The sequence below is a fragment of the Gymnoscopelus microlampas genome (assembly GCF_963454915.1).
Source record: "Gymnoscopelus microlampas genome assembly, chromosome: 12".
NCBI classification, from domain to species: Eukaryota; Metazoa; Chordata; class Actinopteri; order Myctophiformes; family Myctophidae; genus Gymnoscopelus; species Gymnoscopelus microlampas.
The window spans coordinates 25,386,948-25,400,575 of NC_139949.1; the positions used below are offsets into that span (position 1 = coordinate 25,386,948).

The 13,628-nt window shown below is 41.8% G+C and overlaps 2 protein-coding genes across 8 annotated transcripts in view; both read left to right on the forward strand.

Annotated features, from left to right (window-relative positions):
• arhgap32b (Rho GTPase activating protein 32b) overlaps positions 1-4,724 on the forward strand; it is a 102,793-nt gene extending 98,069 nt beyond the window's left edge. For all 7 annotated transcript variants that reach the window (XM_084074615.1, XM_084074616.1, XM_084074617.1 and 4 more), the window contains one exon: positions 392-4,724. In XM_084074615.1, coding sequence (XP_083930741.1) covers positions 392-2,677 — 2,286 coding nt within the window. In that variant the 3' untranslated portion in view covers positions 2,678-4,724. The remainder of the gene's footprint in view (positions 1-391) is intronic.
• Positions 4,725-9,482: 4,758 nt separating this feature from the next.
• Positions 9,483-13,628, forward strand: h3f3c (H3 histone, family 3C). Its single transcript, XM_084073943.1, has 4 exons — positions 9,483-9,575; positions 11,386-11,531; positions 11,752-11,905; positions 12,199-13,628. The coding sequence occupies exons 2-4, from the start codon at positions 11,404-11,406 to the stop codon at positions 12,325-12,327; spliced, it is 411 nt and encodes a 136-aa protein (XP_083930069.1). The 5' UTR covers positions 9,483-9,575; positions 11,386-11,403; the 3' UTR covers positions 12,328-13,628.

Below are 13,628 nucleotides of genomic sequence, written 5' to 3' on the forward strand. Positions count from 1 at the left end.
CACTTTAATGCTGGTACATAAAACATGAACCGAAGTGAAGAATACATTTCTTATACAACGATTTTTGTCCATGTAACGGTACAGCCATTTAGCTGATATATCTTATCAAGAGCAACTTAAAAGTGCAACAATAGAATACGTTTCACTTACAAATAAAGCAATATGACAGCAATACTAAGAAGTCACGTTCCCCAGAGAGGGGGATGTGACACTTGTGGAAGGTGTGTGAAACCTTAGCTGCCCAACAGTATCTGCAAAAACTGTATTAATACAGTATCATTACAAATACAGAAAGGACATTAGGACAGCAAGATATACCTGCTCTATAAAGAAATATGGTCAAGTTCATCTGAAATAATGGTTAAATAACAATATGCTTTTTAATTTCCAGGCCAAGGCAGAGGAGACTGTACCACCCCCAACCCTTCCAAAACCATCGGAGCAGCAGCCGCAAGCAGCTCAAAAAGCTAAAAAGCAATCTCTTTCACTGCCACAACCACAAACACAACCTCAACTACAGCCTCAACCTCAAGTTCCGGCTGATCCTCGAACACAGACTAACCCTCAAATAGAGCCCCGTTCACAATCGCAGCCTTACACACAGCCCCAAACACAGATCCACCCTCAGCCGCAAGCCCAGCCCTCAACACAACCTCAGTTGCACGCAAAGGCTAGCGCTAGAGTCGCCCCTACTTCAGCAGAGCCCATCGAGAAGCCCTGGGAGGCCATTAAGCCAGTACAGCCCTGCATAGAGCCTGTCAAACACAAAGACTCGTATGGACCCACGCCTCCGACCCCTCCCATCCGCTCCATCGAAAGCAAACTGGCCACAGCAGCACTCAGCCAGGCCGAGGCCTCGTTCCATAGCCTGGCTGATGCCTCTACGCCTGCGGACGCTCTGCCTCACCGCCCTCCTTCTCCTCGCAAATCCTCTGCCCAGCAGCCAGCCTATCTTTACCACTCTAAAGGAGAGGCGGTTTTACTAGAGCCCCCAGGCGTTGCCTACTACCACCAGCGGCCCCTCCCTGTGGGTCCACAGTCTGTGCCACACCACTACCGGCCAGACAGTGTGCCCCCGCACCTCTCCTATGTGTCAAAGTCTGAGCCTCAGATACCCTACAGCGCCCGTGCTGACAACCGCTACTGCACTTTGGGCCCCAGGTCCTACCACCACTCCATGAAGTCCAGGAGCAGGGGAGCATACATTTCCCCTGGGCTAGGGCACCAAGGTCAGGGTTATGTCAATCTGGATAGAAACCAAGGATATCCCACCATCCGCAGGGTGCACTCGCTCCATGTTCCTCCTGCTCTACGGCCAGTACCCATCCAGCGGACGGAGGTCCCCCCCGATGATGACATGTTCTTCTACCACAGGCCCATGTATCAGTGCAAAGCCTACCAGCAGCCGCCCCAACAGCCCCAACAGTCCCAACAGTCGTCACAAAACGACTATCATGTCACCCAGCTGCAGCCTTTCTTTGAAAATGGACGTGTCCAGTACCGCTACAGTCCCTACTCGGGTGGCAGCCCTCTAGAAGCACCCTACTATGATGTGGACCCTTATGGGACCATACGTGTCCGGCACTTTCATTCCTATGGCAGAGATTCGGGATCCAATGCGAGCCGACCAGCAGGAAAGGCAAGTGGGTACCACTACCTCTCTCGCCATGTCCTCCTACCTGGGAAGGAGCACAGTTTCATAAGCAGGGACATGCCCCCCGGTCACGGGTCCAAGGGAGCTCCTGTTTACCTCTCTTGGGACCCCGAGGAATCAGAGAGACTTCGCATGCACTCCATCCGCAGGGAGAGCAGGGCTAGGCAGAAGATTAAGGGTCCAGTCCTATCTCAGTATGACAATGTGGGCTTGTTCGCCCCTGCAGATATATCGGGTTACGAAACTCTGCACCTGCGCAGCAAATCTGACCCTGGCAAAGCTCTACTGATTGCAGCCGAGAACAAAGACGGGAGGTACCATGCTAGACACTTGGTGTCGGATGCTGACGTCCTCCTGTATATGGATACTGACAAGCACAGTCAGGTCAATACAGTGGGCGACAAATTGGATGGACTAGCCAAGCAAAGCTCCAAGAAATGCCCATCCTCACACTCCCTTCCACACAACCTTTCCTATCAGCAGGAGAGCGGCCGGCACGAGACCAAATACGAGCCTGCGGACGACATGCTCGGTGGTGGAGGAGGTGGCAGCTCCAAGCACTGGCAGCAAGAGTACCCCACTAAAAGGAACTTCCAAACACGGTACGAGTGCCCTGATCATGACCACCACCAGAACAAGGTTAAAACATCCAGTGGCTACCACAGCACAGATGAACAGGCAGCAGTTCCTAGGGAGCCAACCGCCCGTTCAAAGCCTGAGAGATCACACAGTGTCCGACTGCAGCAGCACTATAACCAGGCCAACCCTGACCTGGAGAGAGACTACTCCTACCAGACACACGGCACCAATGTGGTGCCATCCCACTATGATAACCTGGATGACTTCCACCCAGTACCTCAGCCACAGGCCCCAGTTCAAAAACGTGGAAGCTCTGGCTCGTTCCCCAACCCTGGTTTTACAGTGGCCCACAACAACAGAGCCTACTCCACAGCCTTGGGACAGGGCGCCTTTCAGACTGACCTGGCCCTCCAGAGGTCAGAGACACAAATACGTACAGAATGAAGAAAGTGGTCAGTTTATCTTTAGCTACGTTAAAGAAAGCAAATAATAGACTTCACTGAGCTAACACGCAGCCTCTGCTGGACAGTGGACTGTTGTAAGACCATTATTTTTGTTCCTATGTATTTTTAATGAATTGTAAAGAAAATCTTAAGAGACTTTATACAGAAAGTACTGAATGTACCAGAGATTATTGTCTGGGAGATAGTTGTTCTGAATGATTGAGATGGTACTGAGTCATAAAGGTATATGATATTAAAGACATGAGGTACATTAAACCAGGACCGCAAAAATGTAAAATATATGTATATGAATAGAATCACTAGTAAGAATGGATCTTTTTTGTTTTTGATTTTTTTTAGGAGCGGCGCAGGGTATGAGCATTAATGGGGATTAAGGTTTGCATTTTAGAAATGCATGTTCTCTTTATCACTTACAGAACAGTTCTGTGTACTTTGATATCCATTGTGTACATTGTGGATGTTGCAGCACAAGTCATTGAAGGAGGCAATGTATGTAAGTCATCATGGCCTCCCTCTCTATTCTTATGCCTGATTATACTTGGCTGTGCGCCATATCGTGCCCCAACAATTGCCGCTCTACAAGCTCACAATGCATCATGGTGCGTTGTCAGCTTGTAGATCGGCTACTTTCAGCATAAATCAGGCTTTACATACACAGCCACGTAGTGCAGTGTGTCCACCTTATCTTCAAACATCTGGCAATTGGGGTTGAGACTCAAGATTGGGATGTTAGTCAAATAACTGCAATGGGTTACTTTAAATTAATATAGTGGGGTTATTAATATCTTATTTACTCTGTGACTGTGCCATTTTTATGTAACTTTGCTATAAACAAATTTAATTGAAATCTAATGGGATGTTTTGGTACTTGTTTGTTCTTCATTGTAAGAGGGACCAAACAATATGGCAGTCTGGACTCATTAAAATATTCAGTATGTGAGTTGAAGAAGGGACGAACGAATGCCTGTTATACCTTTTTTGTGTAAGAGGGGTTTCCAGCTATTTCCAAGAACTAATGTGAACTGGAATAAATGAATAAAGTTAGCTGAAAATGGCATTGGACTTAAGCACATGTTGCCACCGTTGAATTTTTGGGTTGGAAAATGAAAAAAGCCTTTGATTTTGTTCCTAGAAGTGGTACTTTTTCACTTTTAAGTAAAAGAGAAAGGTTTTGTCATCTCATTGCATTAACACTATGAACATTACTCTGAGATGATTATTCTTGATAGTTAAGGACTGAAAGTAGAACCTTTGGTAACCCTTGAATAGTTGTCCATTATATGGCAGAAGTATTATAGCTCATAGTATGCATATTATAAGCTTTATAGTACATTACGAGTCTTGTATGAGCTGTTATACATACATATGACATATTTATCACAATGCCCAATATATTTATTTTCTTCGTAAGACATATGCCTTCTAAATTAATTCAAAAGCACAATTATATCTTTAATCAGGCATGACAACGAGTTTATTACAAGTAGTGTATTGGGTCTCGGCCAGGTTTTTCCCTTGTTTCCAATATATTTGCTTTTGTTAACTGCTCAAGAACTATGGAATTCTTGTAACTTTAAGACAATGGTTCATACCTAATTCATGAACTCATTATTTAAAGTAATATAACATGAAGTGAATATTAAGGGATTCATGATACCTCACAAAAATACATAATCACTCAATACTAGTGTAGCTTACTGTAAATGCCCTGCTAGTGTGGCAAAATACTTAATTTCTTCATAAGGTCATATCGTTCAAGTGAGTCATCATAATTCACAAATATTTGTATTTTAATTAAGCTTATAATCAGTAAAATAATTGTTGGCATTACATTTATGACATTAATGAGGTCATGCACTTTTTGCAAGTGTAACAGGGCAATAGAAGACAATGACATATTTATTATCTGTATGATCAAACCTGTGTGGCAGCTCAAAGTGTAGTTGCCTAGCCCTAAAAAGGAGAAGTGTTTAGTAACCTTTTATGCCTAGAATCAAGCCATCCAGGCTCCTGGTCACAAAGGGTATTTATTAAATATAGTATATCATAATAAAAAAATAAAAAAATGTTCTTCACAGAATCAAATGTTTTTTTTTTGGTCATGATTCACCAGGAGCCTGGATGGCTTGATTCTAGGCTTAACATAATTGATGTAAATATTTTTGGAAATCTCTTTAGACCCCTTAACAGATGACGTCACGCTGGTTGCAAGCGTCATACTGCGCAAGCGTCAAACCCATTCTGTCAGGTCTCGCTAGGGCGCGCAGCACTAGGCAACACACAAGAGGGGGTTGGGGTGTGCTGAAACTAGCGCACCCCGAAACAACAGGTTGAGAATGTATTGCATGAAACAATCACCTGTGCATCCAGTCTCAATGTTGGTAAACAAATAATTGGTCTATGGGGAAAATGAATGGGCTTAGGATCAGTGGAACCACAAAATGTCCGCCACTGCTATGCCCTATAACGTCTCTTGTCGGGGGGGAAACCTCATTTGTCCAAAACTGTTACTTTTCAGCTTTCAAATTCAAAAATAGCAAAAGCAGCAGATCTACAGGCTCAAAACATGGCGCTTCGCGCCATGTTTTGAGCTTGTATATCTGCTACTTTTGATACTTCTGTGTGACGTTGTAGTATGCTCAAGTAGGGCATTCATTTACAACAAAATTAATTCTTATGACAAAGAAAGATATTGAGAAATGTTTTAAATATATCTTCTGTACTAGTGGCGTGGTCTTACTGGGCTCATGATGGTTTATATGTTTTAGTTATATAGTCTTAAGACTGATGCAATTATTACACTTATAATACACTTACAGTATGCTTATAATACAATTATGATGCATTATAATTCCTCATTCCCAGAATCACAGTTATTCAAGTAGTGTTACCAAGCCTTAAAGGTGTTTCAATTTTCTATTGTAAAAAGTTCTGTCATCAATTTAGGGAAAGATTACTCCTTGAAAATTGGGCAGAAGCTATTTTCAGACAAGTTATGGAATCATTCATTCTTCCACTATTGCACATGCCAGTACGGTTGAGCATCCTGACAACAATACATTTCTATTGTCTAAAAAGAAAATGTATTCTGCTTCACTTATATCTTCTATAGCTGGCAGGTTATCATATTGACTTATCTATAGGCCTGGCATTTTCATGGATGTTGAAATAAGGATGCTTGAATGTGAAAACACTAGACTGCAACTGGAGGTTTCTAAGAATAGACAAAATAAAATTGTTAAGTAATAGCTATACTGTACATCCTTGTTTATTAATATGTACGTGTTACTGATGCACTGCCTGTGGTAAATTGACTCTACTGCAACACCCATACACGAGTTTCACAGCAGAAGAACTTTGGCGTTATCTGATTACCTTTTTTTGGTGGGGGGGTTCATTATTGTTTTTAACGGTAGAAAAACATTACTTGTGCTGTAAATATAAAGGCTTGGTAGTTCAGAGCAAAAGGAAGTATTTGTCCAGTTAGGCGATGTTTACAATGGATCATTTCTGGTGGTTGGTCTGGCTTTTAGTTTCTCAATGATCAATTGCATTTACTCAAATGCCAGAAGATTGTTCCAGCTTCCACCAGGGTTATTTGGATACAGAATGTAATATTTTTCAGAGCTCAGCTAGCTGTTCCATATTGTGATGTGTTACACTGCAAGGATGATGAGTGGCATGAAATTCAGCATAGGCTTGGCAAAAGACAACATCTGCAGTTTGCATTGGTGATATAAATTATAATCCAGAGCAGTTTTTAACTACAGCTATATTTATGTTGGTAATGGGTTCAGTTTTTCATGGTTGAGGTGGGGGTGAATCTTCTTTTCCATCTTATTCAAACTCAACTTGAAAAACAAATCATACACTTATTTCTTAAAAGATTTAAATCCAGTTAAACAACTATTTCTTGCAGTTGCAAATCAGAGCCAATACTATTTTGTAATGTCACCAATATGTAGCTCTGCACTACCACTGACAATGAGTGCATGAACGATTTTACAGTTCAATAAACGTTGTTTTGCACACAAACTATGTATTTGCCAGCTTTGGGAATGTCGTGCGTTTGTGTACCCGGAAGTAGAGACGCACTGTGATTGGCCAGTAGTCACTTTCAGGTGTGCTAAGTTATAAAATAATTGTTCCCCATCCTGATGAACACAGCTAATGGTGCATTATATGCATACGTGCATGAACATGCAGTTCATTTAAGGGTCCTGGTTTGGGGGTTTGAAAATAATGGTCACCCTACAGTACTTGATGAACATACAGTACGTAACTTTACCAGGTGAACATGAAGAGTCTACTAGTGCCATTAACTTTTTTTTTTATTAGATTTCTTTTTTTGTGTGGCTTTTATGCCTTTATTGATAGGACAGTAGGCTGACAGGAAATGGGGAGAGTGATGGGGAGTGACATGAGTGACACGTTGTCTTGGATTACGCCAACCGTCTGGGCCTGGTGCCAGTAACCATTATTAAAGGTGTTGCAAGTGATTTATCTATTTATTTATTTCCCCTTAAAATAAGAGTTATTGCTTGTTGTTTCCCTTTTGTGACTGCTGTCAGGTTGGCATCTCAGCAACCTTTTGTTCATCACACTTGCGGTGCAAGAAGACATGTCATCAGACCTGGAGAACCAACCTCAGGAACACTTTTAATATCAATTTGATGGGTGATAGTGCAGAGAAGATTGTTTCATTACCAGAGGATGCCTTCCATTACAGGTAGAAAAAATCTGTGTCTTGTCCAAAGTCAACCTAAAATATGCAGCCTATTAAAATGGTGGAACACACACACCCGTTTGTGATGCAAAATAAGATGAATCATAAGTCCTTTATTTAAAAAATAATGTCATTCTATTAGCGATGCATATGGCTGTCTCAGCATAACAATGGAAAGAAACATTTATAATATGGAAAACAAGGGACCTAATATTTATTATTATTATTAATAGTATATGTGTAGAATTTTATCGTAGACACCCCACAGGTGAGGTGACATGCTGAATAAGACATTATCAAAGCAAAACAAGTCATACAAATATAAATCAGTAGTTGCTGTAATTCATACATTATTTTTTTTAATGGTCCATTAAGACCTTAGCAAGTCAGTACTAATGCTATATTACCCCCTCAAGGACCCCAATTTGAGAACCATTGGTCTAGACCAGGATTTGTTTTGTTTTTGCCCCATACCAGGTTCACAGTTACTATTTGTAATGTCATGTCATGATATAAGGAACACAGAATTAGTTTTTAAAATATTGCGTTTTTATTAACATTGTTATAGACACGTGTCTTATTGTTTTTCACTATTTGTTTCCGAAAGTATGCCTCTGGAAAGGGGGGAGCTTGTACAGGGCATGCAGCAGAGGGATGTGGCTATACTTTTGGAAGAGTTCACACTACCTCTGAAACCATAGCTGCCATTGAGCAAGGCCATTTTAAGATAAACTCATAGGCATTTGCACGTATAAACCTAAATAAAAAAATAGATAATAATGGAACTGCAGATTGAATGACATCTTCAAGCATATCAGCCAAGCCAACATGTGCTTTAATAAAACCATGCGCTTTTATTTGTGTCCTTTTAACCATTATTAAACCCTATTCGGCTATATTCTAGAAAAACTGTGAAAGTGTTTGACATGCACCAAAATTTGTAACACAGGAGTTTATGTGGTTAATATAAGGCATCATTGTTATTCACGTGGTGTGTGCTCACTGTGTGCTGAAATTGTGTAGGGTGGTGGTTCTCAAAGTGGGGTCAGGGGACCCCCAGGGGTCCTTGAGAGGATTCCAGGGGGTCCCCAGATAAATGGATAGTTTGGAACCAAATGGATGGACCCTTATGTGGCTGTAACTCTGAGAGTGTACAAATGGACCGTCCATGGTCTAATGTAGTAGTTCTCAACCTTTTCAGGCAGCGGCCCCCCAAAATAATCATATTGAACTGGGGAACCCCCATCCTGATGAGCACTTGGAATTGTAGGAGTTGAGGCATTCAATTTAGTTTGACTTGGTCCCACAGATAAATATTGTGTTTTTTCTCATTTCAGGTAATGGGTATTAAAAGTCCTTAAATTGTCACTTTACTGTGAGTGTTGACATTTTTTAAAAATCTTTTTTACCACCAGACATTAATTTGGGGGTCCTTGACATGAAAAAGATTGAGAACTACTTGGTGTAGGAAACAGTCTTCTCTTTTGTTTACAAGATGTTCGCACACAGTTGCATTGTGGGATACAGAGATGATTGACACGGCGGCCATTTTGGTGCTGGACGCCCAGCTTCCATTGTGTGAGAAGATCCAGTGTTGCCATGTCCGCTTATTATAAGCGACTTTGGGCTTGTTTGTCGCTTGTAAATATTGGTAGTTGCGGTTACGTTTTTTTGGACTTGTTTCCTAAGTGTAGTTGCTTATTAAGGCTTGTTTCACAATGTTGTTTAAACCAGTGTTTCTCAAACATTTTCTAGTCAAGGACCCCCAAATGAATATGCATTTGTCTGCGGACCCCATCTGAAAACATTTTATGCCAGGGACCCCCCCCATACTAGATTTGTGTTGTTATGAAGTTTTAAAATATTACAATTTTTCTTCCAAGATTTTTTTTAAATAGCAGATCTACGAGCTCACAACGCGTCGTACCGCGACGCCTTGTGGGCTTGTAGATCGGCTATTTTCAAATAGCCGATGAATATATTTTAAGTACTAAGTATTTTAAGTACGCTTCTTTTTGGCTTGTTTTCATAGACCTGGTTGCTTGTTACTCTCGCGAAACCTGGCAACACTGGAGAGATAGTAAACACTGAAACTGCCACACAACCATAACACTTATTTCCCAAGCGAAAAAAACCTTTACGTTCACCCCCGGTAAGTTGCATTTTCGTACGGATTTGTGTGCATGAAGCAATTAACGACCGTTTTATCTAGATAATTGACTGTCTAAAGTTCATTTTTGTCTTTATAATAGCCATTTATTTCGACGGTGTTGGAAATGGAAAAATCCACCAGCCGCGTGAAAAAGGCTTTCTTTCTAGCCACTACCACTGCACTGTTAAGTGTTGGGGCACGGGAGAGCCTTTTTCTTTGGCGTTTCGACCAGGTGGGCGTGGTTTTGAGGCATAGTTCTTGTGAGGTCAAGTATATAACCACGCCCACCTGGGCGAAACACCAAAGAAAGAGGGAGTCCCTTTGAGGCACACACACATCCGCTCCACTTCCATGTTCAATTTGACCTCGATTCTCTGCTCAAATCTAACAACGCTCGACACATCTGTGTCGCTCTCCTGGTAGATACAGTTGTCCTCTACTGTCTTTTGATATCCGTGTGTGTGCACGTTAACCGGTTTTGTTGAAATGTTTGAAAGTTTACGTCCCGCCTTTGCCTGTATGCATATTGGTAGGTTCGTTTTGATTGCCCCTCCGTCTCATCCGCGGCCATAATCCTGCGCTAGGAGGCGGGGCGGGGCTGTGAATCATCGTCCCGCCCCTTATCTCTGCAGACTGTAACGTGATTGGTGCTTGAATTCGATGTTGGTCTTCTGCTTACAGTCTATGGTCTTCTGCATTGGTTCACTTGCGATGATATCTATGCGATTGTGATTGGTCGACTGGTTGGTAACCCAGTTTATGCATTGGCTAGCAGTTGTGGGAAAATTACTCACATTTTTTACTTAAGTAAAAGTATCAATACTGTAATGTAGAAATACTCTCAGCTTGTAGATGGGCTATCTTCAAATGGCCGAAACATATATAGGGTTGAAGTGGTTCATGTTATTCCTGAAACATGACTGTCAAAGCGTCATGTGAACCATGGCTACTATTGGCTAGGTTCATGTATGTTTTGTAATTAAAATCAAAATTTACAAAGTAACTTGTAACTAAAATAATTGTAGTGGAGAAAAAGTACAATATTTGCCTCTGAGATGTAGTGGAGTAGATTAAAAGTACTGAAAACTGGAAACATTCCAATAAAGTAAAAAAAATACCTCAAAATTGTACAGTACTTGTGTAAATGTACTTCCTTACTTTACCCCACTGTTGGCTAGGCATGGCTCTGTTGTCTGTGCTGCTGCTGCTGCTGCTGCTGCTGCCAAACCCTGAAAAAGTTTCACCAGGTGGCCCCCATAATGTATTGACCATCTTTAGGAGTTTCATTGTGTGATAATAATAATTCAACTTTGCAATTATATTTTTTGGCCTCAATTACAACTAATATTCTTAATTATTAGCTTTTGCCCCTAGTCCAGCACACACATTTTGTAAAGAATGTTTCAGAGCATACTTGCCAGCATTAGCCATAAATGGACACCACCGCAGAACCCCATATAGGGAGAGAAATTACCTATTCAATCCCAACCTCCCTATATATGGGTATCCCCATATATGGAGACACCTGACCAACCAAAGTCTGACATCAGAGAATTCTATATATGGAGACGAATGACATACCCAGCTCTGACATCAGAGACCCCCCTCCCGGAGCCCCATATATGGAGCTAACCGAAACATCCAAGACTGATATCATAGCCCTATCTTTGGGCATGACTCAGACTGACATCGCTTGCTCCATATATGGATATGACTGACATCACTGTGATGACACCAGTGCCGCAGCCAACGACATAAAAGGCAAAGGAATCCCAAGGTTACATACATTTAATTCTACTTCTGTCTCTAGGTGTGATACCCTGTCATCATGGCTCGTACAAAGCAAACTGCTCGTAAGTCCACTGGAGGTAAAGCTCCACGTAAGCAGCTGGCGACAAAGGCTGCCCGTAAGAGTGCCCCCTCCACCGGTGGTGTCAAGAAGCCCCATCGTTACAGGTAAAGTATTGATTCCACAAAACACCAATTTAATTCACTGTGACCCTCTGATATCCTTTAAACCTCCGGAGAGGCGATGGTCACATGGATGCCATACTGTATAACTTGTCATTTGGTCAATTAATTAATTTTGTTTAAAAAAATAACCCAATATCGATAAATGAGTGTCTATGAAAACACCAGTAATAAGCTAGGTATTGGTGGTATGCGGTTGTTTCAGGCCCGGCACTGTGGCTTTGAGGGAAATCCGTCGGTACCAGAAGTCCACTGAGCTGTTGATCCGTAAACTGCCCTTCCAGCGCTTGGTGAGGGAGATCGCTCAAGACTTCAAGACTGACCTCCGTTTCCAGAGTGCTGCCATTGGAGCCCTGCAGGTGGGTTTGTGTCTATGTCTATGTACATTAACCACTTGAACCCTCTCTATACTTGGTCAAATAATACTGAGTTGACTGGGGCCCTCCCTGGGCTGTTTATTCCCCCTACTTCAAATCTCTTCACTGAAAATAGATGATTTACAAGCTCAGAAGAGCTTGTAGATCTGCGATTTTCTGTGAACGTTACCCCCAGGATAGGAATGCTAGGGTTCAAGTGGTTAAGATACCAATCTCCAAAGTTGCATTACGGAACACACGATTCTCTCGCTCATGGATTTCCTTTCCCTCTACAGGAGGCTAGCGAGGCATACTTGGTGGGTCTCTTTGAGGACACCAACCTGTGTGCCATCCATGCCAAGCGTGTCACCATCATGCCCAAAGACATCCAGCTGGCACGTCGCATCCGTGGCGAACGTGCTTAGGCGGCCTGGACTCCTCTCTGTGTTTATTTTTTCATGTTTCAACTCTGTACACTTTTTCTTTACTTGTCCCAGGCCTTTTTCCTTCATTGTACCCCACCTACCCCAGCCAACTCCCTGCTTACTTGGTAGAATTTAGAGTAATCCTAATTATAAAAAGATAGAAATATAGTTTTGTCTTCACAAGATGTTTTAGGGTACCTTTACCATGCATGTAATGGGGTTTCGCTGATCAGACTTGTGCAAACACACACACAAACACATTTGTCGTGTTTGGATTGCGCTTCAAACCATAAGCTCTAATGACAAGATTGGCAATGGATCTCTCTTGGACTCTAGTCTAAAGGTGAAATGAATGAGTGTCCTTTATGTGACAAGAGTGCGGTACCAAACATGGCAACCTGTAGGCAGACAAAATGGAGGGGTGTGGCCCAGGGGCTAGTCTGCTTAAGGGGAGCAGCAACTTCCACAGCAGGGTGCTATTAAAACTAGCCTCAAAGCCTGTGCCCTGTCTGAACACACTCCAACCCTCTCGCCCACTCCGTCCCTCTACCCTTCAATACTACTTTATAGAGTGTCTCCCTGTGTCCATTATCTCATCTCTGATCACTCTTTCTGCTACATCGATGGTGGAGCAGTGTGTTTGGAACTCCATTAGTCTGTTGGCCTGTTTGTGTTGTGTGTGAAGTCTGATCTGCTGAACCATTTGTATTCAACAAGTATCTTGGCTGCTTAAGAATATTATCATTGTGGATATGGTGGTTTTTTGTTTTGTTTCTTTTTTTTCCCTAGTATATAATTCACATGAATGTCTCTTTTCAAGAAATGTCAAAATAAGACGGGGGAAAATTAACACAAACATGATGATCAATGCTTATTATTTACAGTCATCTATTTAGAAAATCGGAAGGGCTTCTGAGTTTCCTAGACAGCTCATGTTCTAATGGCAGCCACATGGGGGCAGTGATTTACCAGCTCCTCTCCTATTCAGTCTCTTACTTTGGTTCTGTCATATATTATTATAAACCTATCTATATCTCTTTAGTTTAGATAGGCATTAGACACATAACAGTAGGAATTGACGTAACAAGAGTTACTACTCTGCATGCTTAGGTTTTGTCTCTCCTACTTCATGTGTAGATTTGATCATAGAATGAGTCTCAAAAGTTGTGATACACGATATGACTTCATTACTTTCTTTTATATTTTTTCTTATTCCTCAAGTTTTTCAGACGTATAAATAAGCTGATCTTTGTATTTTCCAAATTTCTTATTTTATGGTGGTAATAAATAGGTGTTAAAAA

Coding starts and splice junctions, on each gene's coding strand:
- h3f3c (XM_084073943.1), top strand. CDS start 11,404: ATGGCTCGTACAAAGCAAACTGCTCGTAAGTCCACTGGAGGTAAAGCT. Junction 11,532..11,751: donor AAGAAGCCCCATCGTTACAG/GTAAAGTATTGA, acceptor CGGTTGTTTCAG/GCCCGGCACTGTGGCTTTGA. Junction 11,906..12,198: donor CTGCCATTGGAGCCCTGCAG/GTGGGTTTGTGT, acceptor TTCCCTCTACAG/GAGGCTAGCGAGGCATACTT.